The sequence below is a fragment of the Micropterus salmoides genome, unplaced genomic scaffold (genome assembly GCF_014851395.1).
Source record: "Micropterus salmoides isolate LMB-PRFRI ecotype aquatic unplaced genomic scaffold, ASM1485139v1 Ms_hic_scaffold_1, whole genome shotgun sequence".
Taxonomy (NCBI): domain Eukaryota; kingdom Metazoa; phylum Chordata; class Actinopteri; order Centrarchiformes; family Centrarchidae; genus Micropterus; species Micropterus salmoides.
In genome coordinates this window covers 58125924-58138209 of record NW_024040040.1, presented here as the reverse complement: position 1 = coordinate 58138209, position 12286 = coordinate 58125924, and the positions used below count along the sequence as shown (strand labels likewise).

Sequence of the window (12286 nt, the reverse complement as noted above, 5' to 3'; positions counted from 1 at the left end):
CATAGGCTCCTCCGACCATATCCTCACCGTCCTTGTTGTCGGTTGGTTGTGCCTTTTACCAGTGGCACATAGCAGGGATAGAAATGAACCAGGTTGTGGTGTGACCTGCCTGGGAGGGGAGGGATGAAGAGCTGTATGCATCCTTAACGTCAGCATACAGCAGGTCCAGAGTCCTCTCCTCTCTAGTATGGCAGCTCACATACTGGGTGAAGTTAGTAAGTGTGGTGGTCATGGTGACGTGGTTGAATTCACCCGAGATCACTATGAGGGTACTCGGGTGTTGAGTCTGGAGTTCAGAAATGGCGGTATGGATGGCATTACACGCCGACGTCGGGTTGGCAGAGGGCGGAATGTAAACAGCTACAGCGATGGCATGTGAAATTTACAGATACACAGCTACAGATACACCGTAATGTGACCGGGATTACACCATCTGTTGTTAACTAAAACGGTAGTCCCCCCGCCTTTACACTTACCGCTCTCGGTGCAATCTCTGTCAGCCCAAACAGTCTGAAATCCATCAATGGAGACGTTGTGGTCAGGAATATCCAAGTGTAGCCAAGTCTCCGTGAAGCACATTAAACTACACTCCCTCTGACTCCGGGCTAACGCTGTTAGCTCGTCCACCTCACATTGCCCATGACGAGAGAGGGGAGACACGGCTTAAATCTCCTTCTCCTAAGTCTCTGTTGTCTGGTGTTGTGAACTCAACCAGACGCACTTCAAAGAAGGTCAGATGGTGTCAAAAGAGGGAGGGAAGTTTCTCTTTGTTGTTAGAGTTGACCTTTTCACATGTAAAAACCAGAGTCATCGCCTGGTGTTTGGTAAGGACCGGCAGAGACTCAATCAGACAATGCATCGCTTAAGGATTGTGTATTCAAAGAGCCTTAGTGAACCTTCCTAGCCGTAAAGGTGTCACTAAAGACAGTCCACAGGACAGGAAAAGGGGCTATCTGACCCCTTTCTCCCTCCCGCAGGTGACCTCCGGCCTCAATCTGACTCTTTTCTCTCCACAGAACGGCTGAGCCATAAACCACCATTTCGTTCTGTAATAGCCCATGCGATAAGCCAGGAATGCAGAGAAAAGAGACTCTAACAACCCCTGTTTCTCGAACCAAGCAAGGTTCCATTATAACTGTGTTTGTTCTGTTTAAATAATAACCTTGCTAAGTGAGCAGTGGCGTTTGCCTCTGAGTTTAGTAAGTAATGACCCTGTTGTTATCCTTTTAGTGATGTTTGAAAACTAGCAGACCCATAAGAAAGTGATCTTGAGGAGTTCCCTAACCTCTTTCTGTTTTGTCTTAATTCATCCCTGTTACTCCCTAGTAATCACTGTCTGTTCAGTATTAAATGTAAATGTAAATGCTCCGTACTTGTATAGCGCCTTTCTAGTCTTTTCGACCACTCAAAGCGCTTTTACACTACATCTGCATTCACCAGTCACACACATTCATACACTGAGCCTAAGTGCTCAAACGGAAACTAACATTCACACTCACTCATACACTGGCGGAATAGCCGCCAGGGGCAATTCGGGGTTCAGTATCTTGCCCAAGGACACTTCGACACGCAACCAGGGGGAGCCAGGGATTGAACCGCCGACCTTCCGATTAACGGCAAACCCGCTCTACCTCCTGAGCCACAGCCGCCCCTAATGCTTTAGTTAAATGTTTCATATACAATTTCCTACTAAAATATCCATTGATACGCCTGTGTGTATCACCAGCCTCTCAGTTAAATTGGTAAATCTCACAAGTGGAATGTCTACTGTTTTCTCGTGTGACCCGAGCGCCACCAAGGGGACAGGAAAGGTATAACACGCAAGTGTTTAAAACTCGGCTTACACTGACTATGATCGCTATGATGTGATGAATGATTGCTGCCACGCTTACATCTAAATGGTCTCGAGTTAAAGCCAGTAACCAGCAAGTATACTGAGGACATGTAATTAAGCGTTGTTACGTTTTATATAACCATTATAACCTTTTTCCATAGTGTTTAGCCTCGTTTTAATTGTCTTTGTCCGAATGTTTAGAATGGAGTATTTTTCCAAATGTCGATATTGTGGAGAGAGAGATTAAAGGGAAATACGCGCAATGTATATTACTTTATCCCAAAAAGTTAACACCTTTGGGGGACTTCCCTTGAGACCCCCTACCAAATTGACGTCACCACTACCTAATGAAGTCAAATAAATGGCCTTGCTGTCTTTTGTCTTTCTCTTCTCTTCTAAAAAAAAGTTTCTTCTTCTTCTAAAAAAAAACTCTCTTGAAACTAAACTTGAATGCTCTCTTAACTTCTTTTACTTTTTGAAATTCCGATCTTTTTTCCATTTCGTACTTAAATTCGCTTCAAACGAGCTGAGAAAGCTACGACCCTGAATCTCAATTTTCTTAGCGGGAGATTTTGATTTTTGTTTGGAGCTGCCTGGGTGAAACTTTCCCCAGACCTATTTAATCTCAGCAACATTAAATAGCCTATATTCCCGAGGCCTTGCGAACCTACGGCCAATGTGTGAGTTTATTTGATTTTGTTGTTGCAACCTCATCCGATCGTTTTGAACAACTTTGGACCAGAAACTCAGAAGCCTTCATTTATGGCCTTGAATGAATGAAACCACGGCTCTGACGATAGAACCCGGAGTGGGCTCCACTATAGCGACACCAAACGAACTGAGATCAGAGTAAAAGCCTGGGCTGACGGCCCGGCCCGTTGCTGCAAGCGCTTCACATAAAGGACTCCGGAACAAATCCACCGGTTTCGAACTCAACTCGAAAATGCCACTGGGGTCGGGCCAGAACCAACTCCACAAGCCAACCGGCAGTCGAGCCTTGGTACGGGACCTGCGGCAACAGTAGGGCAAAACAAACCACACTCTGTGACTCATTGGTGTTCTCTAGTTGGCTCCATCCACAGTTAATAAACCCCTAGATTAGTCAAACTAAATCTGCAACCTAATTTCGGTCATTCATTCCCTCATACTTGTAGAATTCTCTCCCTCTACAATATAAACTGAAATTCAATCGAGCCTTACATAGGCTACCCTGTTCATTACCTCCTGGTTGTCATATTGACAGTTGTCCCTGTAATATTACCACATTTACCCACTATTGTACTCTCTTTTGTTAATAAAGTCTGTGTAATAAATTCACCTTTAGCACAGTGATGTTGTGTGTGTGTTATTAAGAATCTAGAGTCCCTATACATAGAACTCATCCTCAGATTTGAGATTGACTGATTGACTAGAGTTTACGATTTCAGAATAACTGAACCAGTAACAACTAATGAATGACCAGAAATTCGTGTAATTCTCAGGCTGTACTCAAGGACCTAAAGCCTTGGGTGGACAAGCAAATCTTTAGGTGGTGCTCCTAATTTAGAGGCATAAGTTAATATTCCCGGAAATATTAATTTTCATAACTGTATTAAAATTTTACGTAGCCTAGATCTGCTACACTGGACCCCTCTCTCTTTCCATGCCGTTTCGTTCCTCCTCTGCAACCTCTGTGTGTCCTCCTCCAGATGTCGGTGGGGAAGAAAGTTAAAGTTAAAGCCTCAGGGATGAGGCTAATTCTGTTGTCCAGGGTTCCTTACAGATTCTACTGCCTCCACGGTGGGGATGCATGTGAAAGTCATAGAAGAAAGTCATATTATATATATATATATAGGACACCATGGATTCACCTGGGTCCAGTTTCAGTCCTCAAACTTTGCTTACAAAGTCATTGGCGTGTGTATTCATGTAACTTACTTTCCCCTTGAAACATCCTACCGCCTGTGTAGTAACGTGACTCTGCTCCGGTATATCTCACTTGTGTGAAGATTTAAACTACACTCTCTCAAATCATGCAAGTTGGGAGAGTTTTGGTAAGCCACAGCAGTGTTGCACAGCAACTTCGTGGCCGCTTTGTTTACACCTGGCACCAGTTGATCGCGCTGAAGCTGACCGGCATGGCGTCCAGGCCCACAGACATCCCCACTGAGATGTGGAGGACACAGGGAGGATGCAGAGGAGGAACGAAACGGCGAGGGAAAAGACAGGGTCCAGACAACAGAGACTTAAGAGAGGAGATTTAAGCTGCGTCTCCCTTCTCTCATCATGGGCAACGTGAGGTTCACTGGCGGGGGCGGCTGTGGCTCAGGAGATAGAGCGGATTGGCCGTTAATCGGAAGGTCGGCGGTTCAATCCCTGGCTCCCCCTGGTTGCGTGTCGAAGTGTCCTTGGGCAAGATACTGAACCCCGGCTGTTCCGCCTGTGTATGAATGTGTGTGAATGTTAGTTTCCGTTTGAGCACTTAGGCTCAGTGTATGAATGTGTGTGACTAGCCCGGAGTCAGAGGGAGTTCCGGGAGTGTAGTTTAATGTGCTTCACGGAGACTTGGCTACACCACACTACAACGTCTCCATCGACGGCTTTCAGACTGTTCGGGCCGACAGAGACTGCACCGAGAGCGGTAAGCATAAAGGCGGGGGGCTTGCAACAGATGGTGTAATCCCAGACACACACCACAACCTGGTTCACATCATGTGCCTCTGGTGAAAAGGCAGCCTGCGACCACAAGACAGGGATGTTTCGAGGTGACAGACTGGGATGCACTCATAGCCACATGGAGAGAACAGTTATGGGCTTACTGAATATATCTTGGGCTACATTATCTTCTGTGTGGACTGCACTGTCCCAACAAAGACTGTTCAGTTTGACCTCTGACAATTGCAATTGTAAGTTGTTGTAGTTGCTTTGGATAAAAGTAATTTAGCTGCTGTCTACCCTCAGATACCTCCACCCCCTCCTCCTCCTCACTGTCCTCCCGCCCTCCTCCTGGGAGACCCCTACTCCCCCCTCCCCTGGCTCTCAGATTAACAGCTCTCTCCAGTCTGTCGACTCCTCCCCTCCCCCACCTGCTGACCAGTTGAGAAGACAGCCCCCTTGACCATGTCTTCAACCTGAGCCTGAGTCTCCAAAGGGTTCCTGTGATGTGGAAGACATTTTGCTTCGTTCCTGTTCCAAAGACGCCACGTCCCAATAACTCAAAGGACCTCACACATTATGAAGACCCTGGAGAGACTGGTTCTGGATCAGCTGCTGCTAAGACCTCTCCTGGACCCACACCAGTTCGCCTACTTGCCCCAACTGGGAGTTGAGGACGCCTTCATCCTCCTGCTCAACTGCATCTATACCCACCTGGCCAAGCTGGTGAGCACTGTGAGGGTCATGTTTTTCTCCAGTGCTTTCAACACCATCCGTCCGGCCCTGCTGGGTGAGAAGCTGACAGCGATGCAGGTGGATGCCCCCCTCGTGTCCTGGATTGTTGACTGCCTGACTGGCAGACCACAGTATGTGGGCCTGTAACACTGTTTACCATCTACACCTCGGACTACAACTACCTCGTAAAGTGACACACAGACACTTAGTTTTAAACTGGACATTATCCTCTGTTTTGTGCAATAACACCTGCTTAAATACTAATGTGCAATACTCTGCTGCTACTATTTATTCATTATTACTGTTCACCATAACAATTCCTTTAATTAAGTAAATATTGTACATATCCACACTCCTTTATATTTTTACTCTGATATTTTGTAGCATTTTATGATATCTACACACTATAAAGCATTAGTTAAGTATTAGTAAATATGGAATTCATCATCTTAAAACATTGTTCATATGTAAGTCATTCATAAACACACTTATAAATGTTGTATTCTTTATTAATAAGCTCATCTATAATGTGCTTAATAATTGTATTTTCAATTTTAATGACAAACTATTTATATATGAGTTGTTAATGGTTCATAAGATCATTTGGAAAGTTTAAAAAAATTACACTGTTGTGTGCGCATTGGTCACAGGGTTTTTATTCCTAAACTAAAGGTTGTCTGATTTACAATAAACATCTGCTGTCATGTAGGTGAGAGTTTTAACATAGACCAATCAAGAGACAGAGAAACATCTGATGCCAAATACATTTGCATTTCCTTTCTTAGCTCAGGAATAGTTTTTGAGTGTATGCTAATACTCTCCCATTTGTTTTCCTTCATCTACCATTTGCTGGCTGTTGTTTGCTTTGTACTTGTTCTGTACTTAAGGAGAGGAAATGCTTAAGCTTACATAAAGAAATGATTCAACACATCTATTTGACTCCGTATTATTTGGGAAGGAATTATTTTCCCTGACAAACTCCTGCCTTCTTGAGCTAAAACAATGTTTCATTATAAACTGTTCTCTTCAAATAATAATCCTTTCTAAGTTAGTAGTGGCGCTGCCTCTATTTGAGTAGTTATGTTACCATGTTGTTGCTATCTGTTGTTGATATTATTGCTGAAAAGAATCTTAATAAGTTATTTTTGCAGTGTTTTAATTTTCAGCAAGATTAAGGACACTTTCATTTTACGTGTAACCAGTGCTTGTTCACAATACTTTCTCACACAATTCCTTTAGAAATGATGATAAATGTGATACTTTACACTATTAATTGCCAGCTTGAATGTGAGGACAAATACCTAAATTTCCCATTTCCTAAGGAAAGATTGTTTTTGGATTAATCTAAGCTTTCTTCATGTAACCTGAGCTCCCCCAACTCTCCCAAAATGAGTATTACATACCATCGTCGGAAATGCCATTAATGTATGGCAATTTATGATCAAGTGTAAATGTCACTCATTATTTATCATGACCAATAATTTGACAAGTGTTTTCCTGTTACCAAATGCTTAAACTCAGAACGGTACAACTGTTTGACCAGTGAGGTTTGATTGTGGAAAATATTTGATTATAATACGCGCAAATAGATTTTCTTTTTTCTTTTATAGACATTAAAGGTTTAGAAAGACAGTCTCTCGGGAAACCGGAAAACGGCCCGCCCAGCGGCAACGAAGGACTGCCCTCTGGGGAACCACGCCCCAGACAACAAAAGAGTGACACACGACGTCGTCCGCTCTCTTCTCTTCCGCTCTCCGCTCTGCTCTCTGGACACTTCGGCACGCGCCCAGCATGCACGCCTAAGAATTCGACCAGCGCAACGAAGTCTTTGTTTCGAAGTGCCGCGACATCAATTTTTCCCTTGTTTAACAGCAACTTTACTTGTTTTATTTTCTTTCTTTTGTTTTGTTAAAAGTTATCAGTCCATTAAGTTACACTAGTTTATTCAAAAACGACACAGTTCTTTTTTTAAGCTTTTAATTCTTTTTTTAAGCGTCGAGCTAAGCCCACAGAGGTCGGACGACTCCCCGTGGCCAGTACATAGGCTATTTGGGTTGCGCAATATGTCATTTGTACAATACGTAGGCTGTTTGGGTTGTGCAATATGTAATTACTGCAATATGTTATTTGTACAATACGTAGGCTGTTTGGGTTGTGCAATATGTCATTTGTACAATACGTAGGCTGTTTGGGTTGTGCAATATGTAATTAGTGCAATATGTCATTTGTGCAATACGTAGGCTGTTTGGGTTGTGCAATATGTAATTACTGCAATATGTTATTTGTGCAATACGTAGGCTGTTTGGGTTGTGCAATATGTCATTTGTACAATACGTAGGCTGTTTGGTTTGTGCAATATGTAATTAGTGCAATATGTCATTTGTGCAATACGTAGGCTATTTGGGTTTTGCAGTATGTCATTTGTGCAATACGTAGGCTGTTTGGGTTGTGCAATATGTCATTTGTGCAATACGTAGGCTGTTTGGGTTGTGCAATATGTAATTAGTGCAATATGTCATTTGTGCAATACGTAGGCTATTTGGGTTTTGCAGTATGTCATTTGTGCAATACGTAGGCTGTTTGGGTTGTGCAATATGTCATTTGTGCAATACGTAGGCTATTTGGGTTTTGCAGTATGTCATTTGTGCAATATGTAGGCTATTTGGGTTTTGCAGTATGTCATTTGTGCAATACATATGTTATTAGGGGCGTGCAATATCTCTTTGTGCAAGGGCTGTGCTACATTTATTGCAGGGAATGCATCCGACAGGGTTGTTCAATTAAAAACTGCCATTGGAGGAAGGAGTTAATGTTCTTACTATATAAGTACCTGTCTAATGTATATGAGAGCATGTGTTGAGATATGTTTATTTTTTGTATCTTATCTTCATACTACTACTATTACTACTACTACTAATAATAATACTAATAATCTTTATTAATAGAGCACTTTTAAAACCAACATTACAAAGTGCTGAATCACATAAAACAATAAAAACAGGTAAAACAAAAACAGAGAAATAAAAGTCATGTCTCAAGTGACAAAATGATACTTAAAATAAAATCATGTAAAAGGCTCTACGATAAAAGTATGTTTTAACAAAGGATTTAAAAGAGTTAATTGATTCAGTCGACCTAATTTCCTCATCTAGGTTGTTCCAGAGCCACTGTGCCCTGACTGTCCCTTCTCAGTTTCAGCCAATAGGGGACAGAAAAATGACACGTACATCAAAATGTCATCAAAGTTCCAGAAAAACTCGGGAAACAGAACTGATCATACTGAATCAGCGTTGGAACTGACTGAATCAGTTTCGCAGTGGAGCTCCTCACTGGTGACAGAGAGTGAAGTTGGCAGCTCAACACTGAAAGGAACTGAACTGAACATAATAGCTTGTTTCAGCAAAAGATTAACTTATTCCCTACCTGAAGAAAGTCAGAATCAGCAGTGCATCTGAACAATGATGTGTTTACAGACTGTTAAACGTACTGTTTGAACTGTGATGCCTTCGCTGAATGATCTCATACACAATGCAGCGTAGATAACACAGTTCAATACAAAATCAATAGCAACACTATAGGATTGCAGGACTAATCCTGACCTGCTCTATGGTTAAACAAGTTGTATCCTCTGGCATATCCAACATCAGTTATTGCATTTTTAAATGACTAAAACATCATCTGACTACTTTCCACTTTGTGTTGTGTCACTTGAAAAAATCTGCCCTGAGGGCTGCCCTGAGGGCTTTACCTATTGCAGCTCGAGCGGCAGACGGTGGCCCTCAGTAGAGAGCAGAGGAAGATGAAGAGGAAGGGGAGGAAGATACAGATGGAAAAAGCACAGAGAATGTAGACCAGCATGTCTGAGTAACTGCGTTCCCAGAGGACAGCACACATCATCTCTGCAGGGTCATACCTGCAATAGAAAGTAACAAATTCACTAGCAAAGACCACACGATCAACAGATATGATTAAACAATTCATTAATGATCGAAACAGAAAGATGTAGGCTTGAAGTTGCTGAATAGACATCGAAAGGTCAGAGTCAGATCAGAAGGAGCTTTATTGCCAAGTAGTGTTTTACACATACGTTTGAGCACTTGAGCTCAGTGTATGAATGTGTATGACTGGTGAATGCAGATGTAGTGTAAAAGCGCTTTGAGTGGTCGAAAAGACTAGAAAGGCGCTATACAAGTACGGAGCATTTACATTCACGGTCTTCAGAGCGTTGAGCTCCAGACTGTTCTGGCTGCACCAGGTCACCAGATGGTCGATCTCCCACCAGTAGGCGGACTCATCCCCACCTGAGATTAGCTGGTGGTGTCGTCCGCAAACTTCAGGAGCTTGACAGACTGGTGACTGGTGACTGGTGACTGGAGGTGCAGCTGTTGGTGTATAGGGAGAAGAGAAGGGGGGAAAGAACTTGAGGGGAACCGGTGCTGATGGTCCTGGAGTCAGACATGTTTTCCCAGCTTCACGTGGAAGTCAGTGATCCACCTGCAGGTGGAGTCAGGCACGTTCAGCTGAGAGAGCTTGTCCTGCAGCAGGTCCGGGATAATGCGTTAATGTGTTAAAAGCAGAGCTGAAATCCACAAACAGGATCCTGGCGTAGGTTCCTGGGGAGTCCACGGCATCATCTACAGACCTGTTGGCTCTGTAGGTGAACTGCAAGGGGTCCAGGAGCGTTAGTTAGTTAGTTTAGTCCAGTGGTCCTTGGTTTATTGGGGACAGGGATGATAGTGGAGGCTTTGAAGCAGGCTGGCACATGGCATGTCTCCAGTGAGATGTTAAAAATGTCTGTGAACACTGGAGACAGCTGATCAGCACTGTGCTTCACGGTGGATGGGGAGACAGAGTCCGGAGACAGAGTCCGGCCCAGCTGCTTTGCGGGGTTTCTGCCTCCTGAAAAGACTGTTGACTTCCCTCTCTGTGATGGAGAGAGGAGGGGAGGGGGTGGAGCTGGCCAGCTCTGAGGAGGGAGGGGAAGATGTGATGGACTGAGGCTGAAGCTGAGCGGAGGAGTCACGGGGGATGGTATCCGATTGACTCTCAAAGCGGCAGTAGAACTGGTTCAGCTCATTTGCCAGGCGAGAATCGTTTATGGAGTGGGGGACTTTGGGTTTATATTTTGTGATCTGTCTGAACCCCCTCCAGACAGAAGTGGCGTCGTTTGCAGAGAACTGGTTCTTTAGTCTCGCTGCGTACAGTCGTTTAGCTTCTCGCACCTCCTTGCTAAACCTGTACTTTAACGCCCTGCACCCGGCCCTGTCACCACTCCTAAATGCCTCCTTTTCCAACCTTAGTTGTCTGAGTTTAGCTGTGAACCAGGGTTTGTCATTGTTATGGTCTGTGTTGGAATGAATGCAGCTGTCCTCACAGAAGCTGACATAGGACGTCACAGCCTCTGTAAACTCTTCCAGATTGTTGGTAGCCTTCTTGAAAACATCCCAGTCAGTACAGTCCAAACATGCCTGTAGGTCCTCAACAGCTTCACTAGTCCACTTCTTTGATGTCCTCACCACAGGTTTACAGAGCTTTAGTTTTTGCCTGTAAGCAGGGATCAGATGGACCATCACGTGATCAGAGTGTCCCAGTGGTGCGCATGTGACGGCGTGATAGGCACTGCTAACGGTGGTGTAGCAGTGATCCAAAGTGTTCCCCTCTCTGGTCGGACACTTTATAAACTCCAACTCATGGTTCAAAAAGGAGAACACCAAACGCACGTGTGCACATTTTCAGCTGAGGTCTGTGGCTTACTTTGGCTTCAACTCAACAATAAATCATGATTTCAGCTAAATGCTAAAGTTGCTGTCACTGTTACCTTGTCTGTGTCTTGTTTAGACTTGTGTCAAGTCTAAACAGGTGGGAGAGCCAGGGAGTACAGAATACTAGAAGTAATGATAAAAATAGGAGCAGCAGGTTAAATGTGGAGAATGTGAACCCAAACTGGAACCTGGTTCCACAAGATAGGAGCTTCATAGCTGAAAGTTCTGGCTCCTTTTGGAGACTCTATGAACCACAAGTCAAAATGAAGTCTTACGGCAGCGACGCAACAGCCTGCTAACAATCCCTGCAAACAAGTGAGTTAGCTCTTGCAGCTGCAAAACAAGTCTGCAAGCTAACTTCACATGCTAACAGGAGTGTGAAACAAGCTAATGCTGAGCTTAACTCTGGGAGGAGAACAAACAGATCACATACATATACTTGGCTACTGGCCACCGTGTCTACATGCGCTGCCATCTTAAAATCTTTTCCATATTGCCAGGTTACAGCCAGAAACAGAACATCTAGTTTCTTAGACATTATGAGATCATTGAGATTTGTAAAATATAAAAATATATTATGTCCAGACAGATATAGATAGATAGATACAGAGATTTTAAATAACACTAATATGCTTCAATTTAAATACTGTAGATTTGTAAATGTCCATTTTCATACCATGGTATACGGTGAAACCATATATTCCACGTAGCTCCAGAAATTATTGGTTTTCCAATGACATCTCATTTCCAGAGTTACCTCAGCTTCACCTGGACTGCGGACCCTTTCCCCCCTAGGTATTTTAGAGAGCTTCGGTGTAACAAGGCACAACAAGGATTGTTGGCTGCTGGCACAAGCGTGGCTTTCAGAAAACTAACCCATTGATTTGAAGCACTTTGATCCACCAGAGAGGCTCTGATTAATAGGAGAGTTTGACAATCATACACCTGAGCAGCAAGTCAGTGGCAAACAAACAGAGAAACACACAGGATAGGTAGGACAGAATGAGATAGCCGGGCAGCAACAAAGCCAAACACAGACGACATCATGCCACTGCCAAGCAAGAAGACATGATGGAGATGAAAAGAGTAGAAACAACGTGCAGACCATGGAACACCAACTGCATAAACTACATACTTGATCCAGGAGTAGAAAACAGGAACACTCCCGAACACCACCCCTGTCACCCAAGAAGCAAAGCACGCTGTCACCATAACAACAAAGAGTGCGCCTCCTCTGGAGCCCATGCCAATCAGCCGCTGCACACAGAGGATAGCTGTAAAGAAAAAGAAAAAAACTCTCAAACTCAAAGAAATTATGGGA

General features: G+C 43.7%; 1 protein-coding gene across 1 annotated transcript in view; it reads right to left on the bottom strand.

The window, feature by feature from the left end:
* Positions 1 to 12286, bottom strand: part of si:dkey-9i23.8 (parapinopsin) — a 36707-nt gene that overhangs the window by 7063 nt on the left and 17358 nt on the right. The window contains exons 6-7 of the mRNA XM_038733229.1: positions 12101 to 12239; positions 8952 to 9116 (exon numbers count right to left, since the gene is read on the bottom strand). Of these exons, the coding sequence (XP_038589157.1) occupies positions 8952 to 9116; positions 12101 to 12239 (304 nt within the window). The remainder of the gene's footprint in view (positions 1 to 8951; positions 9117 to 12100; positions 12240 to 12286) is intronic.